General features: G+C 57.2%; 1 protein-coding gene across 1 annotated transcript in view; it reads left to right on the plus strand.

Moving 5' to 3' along the window:
* Window positions 1-2,626, plus strand: part of LOC105854203 — an 8,813-nt gene that overhangs the window by 1,181 nt on the left and 5,006 nt on the right. Inside the window, exons 3-4 of the mRNA XM_012730860.1 lie at window positions 266-370; window positions 1,668-1,757. Of these exons, the coding sequence (XP_012586314.1) occupies window positions 266-370; window positions 1,668-1,757 (195 nt within the window). The remainder of the gene's footprint in view (window positions 1-265; window positions 371-1,667; window positions 1,758-2,626) is intronic.

A 2,626-nucleotide genomic window follows, 5' to 3' on the forward strand; every position in this document is an offset into this window, starting at 1 on the left:
CCCCTGAAATACAGAAATGTGTTTCCGACACCTGCCGGCGGTGCCTGTGCACAGCAGCATCCGCTGAGCTCATTCAGCAGCGCGTTGTCGGGGTCACCTCAGCCTGACGTCGGCTGCGCAGTCCTGGTGGGGGTCCTGTCTTCGCACGACTGCAATGCACCTGGAACCCGGGAACCCCGGAATCCAGAAGGCCCAGACACTGACGAGCCACGCAGACCCCCGCGGCCACTCTGACCCCTGCCCAGCGCGTGGACACCTGTCACAGGGCCCCACGGGCTGCGGTCGCAGGTGTCCGGGGTCTCGGCCTTCGCCTCAGAGACGCCAGTTCCCGACCCCGAGCACCGGCCCCGCGCAGGCTCCGGGCGGCAGCGTGGGCTGCGGGTAACCAGAGTTGACCGCGCCGCAGACAGGACTCGGCCAGGCGCAGCGTCTCCCCATGGGCAGAGACGGGGCCGCTGTGACGGGGAGGGGAGCAGGGCTGAGAACGCGGTGACCTGGGGGCGACACACTTGGCCGCACAGTCAGCCCAAGGGGAGGTCCCCCCTGGAAATTTTCGTCTTTGACAGGTTTGTTCGGCCCCCGTGATGGGAATGAGGGTCAGGGAGGGCTGGGGCACAGGCTGGGGTGTCGGAGCTCCTGCCGAGCTCAGGAGACCAGAAGTCTCCCCGCCTGAGGCCCAGAGAGGTCCTGGGCATCCGGGCGGGGGGCGGGGGAGGGGGGTGTCCTGGCTCCACCACCTCCGACCCCAGCTGACAGAAGCTATCCAATGTCTATCGACTGACAGATTCCGGGTAAATGGGGAAAAGCTCTGAAAAATGAGAGTTTCCACTGCTAACTTAGGTTATGTCTCCCTTTTTTGTATAAGCATAAATTCAAAAATATTGTGGTAACATCAGTTTGTAACTGGATTGCCTTAGCTCTAAACTGGCTATCTGGGCTGGGCAAAGTACAAGCTGAGCTGCTCCAGGTCAGGAAATTTCCTTTGAATGAAGACAAAGGGCAAGCTCCTGGAGAGATAAGACCCCAGAGCATCAAGACTCCTGGGAAGCTTCCTTGGTCTTTTGACAAAAAGCGAATCTTAGATAAAACTCCCAGCCATAAGGACCCACGGGCAATTTGTTGATATTATCAACTCCGGTTTTGCTTGATGCATAACTACGTGACTTCCTCTTAGTTTACTCTTTTCCTACAACAATCACGAACTACTCTCTGCTAGTCTTAATTAAACTTTCCCTCAAACAAACAGTTGCTACTCTCTGCTAAACTTAAGAGAGCCATAGATTTTCTTGAGACTACCACTGAAGAGTCTGCTCACACAATTTATTCCTTCCCTAGGACTCCTAAATCCTTTGCTAACAGCTCATCCTTCCCCAGACCCTGACCCTTTAAAGTCACAGTTAAGCATCCGTATACATGAAAGCTATCACAGAGATGTACAGCCTAGTGTGCCATAAAGTAGCAGGAAGAGGATGCATTGTTCCCCTCTTCCTTTAAAACGTTTATGCCGATTCCTTATTAACTTACCTGATGCATTATTGTAACTAAATATTGCTAAACAATATAAATACAGACCTGCAAAAAGATGAGCAGGAAGACTTGCACGCAACTCCGATTCCTGGGTCTTCCTCGCTCCCCTTTCTCCTTTCTCTCCTTTCCCCCCTTTTAAGAATCTGCCCTCATCGATGCCTCCCACCTTAGGGTCCTGCCTGTCTTGCCTCCAAAGACCTCGATAGATGGAAATGGACTCCAACACCCGGGTATGGAGTGGGCCCCATGTCTGGACGGGGCTCCCGTGCCACATGCAGGCCCAGACGCTGCCCAGGCCTCCGCGGCCCTGAAGGGGAGCCCCCCTGTCTGAGGGCTGACCCAGGGCGGGCAAGGGCCTCTCGCAGCCCTGATTCAGGGAAGGAAAAAGATGAGTCTCACCTGTGTCCACAAACAGAGGCAGATACGAGCTGTGGCCGGGTTGAGCTGACCTGGCTTCTGTCCCGTCCACACCGGTGCCCAGTCCACTCTCCTGCAGACCTCGCCGCTACTCTGCCTTCCCAGCTCCCATCCCCAAGTCCTCTCTCCACGAGGGGCTTCCGCAGCGTCACCACAGCCCCCAGCTCCGGTCTGCCCTGGCACCAGGGGTCTGAGTGCGGATCATCCACTGTCGTTCTCAGCAACTGATTTCTGTTCATCGTGTCCGAGGCCAGAAAACCACATGTCTTCTCCTCCAGAGACGTGATACGACCACCCAGACCGTGTCTCTCCTGGGTAAGCACGGAATGAGGCAGCTGATCCGAGAAGCCTCCACCTCACGAGACCCCACATCCTGTCCCGTGCCGGTTCGCCCACCCCCTGGGCAGATGTTGCTTCTCCCTGGGGACATCAGGCCTCAGCGTGGCTGCCGCAGCACCAGCCATCACGTCCCACTCTACAGTATGCGAATCTAAGCCCAGCACCACTGCTAATTCACAGCGAAGGTCACTGACCAGAGCCCAGCCATGCGGCCACTACAGTGCTTCCCCCTGACATGCTGTGCGGTGGGTGCAGCTGAGGAAGCTGTGGACGGCTGGGGCCAGCACTCAGGAGCTGAGTGGCACCGCCGGCTGCGTCTGGGGCGGCCAAGCCTGCCGCTCGG

The sequence above is a fragment of the Condylura cristata genome, unplaced genomic scaffold (assembly GCF_000260355.1).
Source record: "Condylura cristata isolate star-nosed mole 26May11 unplaced genomic scaffold, ConCri1.0 scaffold00029, whole genome shotgun sequence".
NCBI classification, from domain to species: Eukaryota; Metazoa; Chordata; class Mammalia; order Eulipotyphla; family Talpidae; genus Condylura; species Condylura cristata.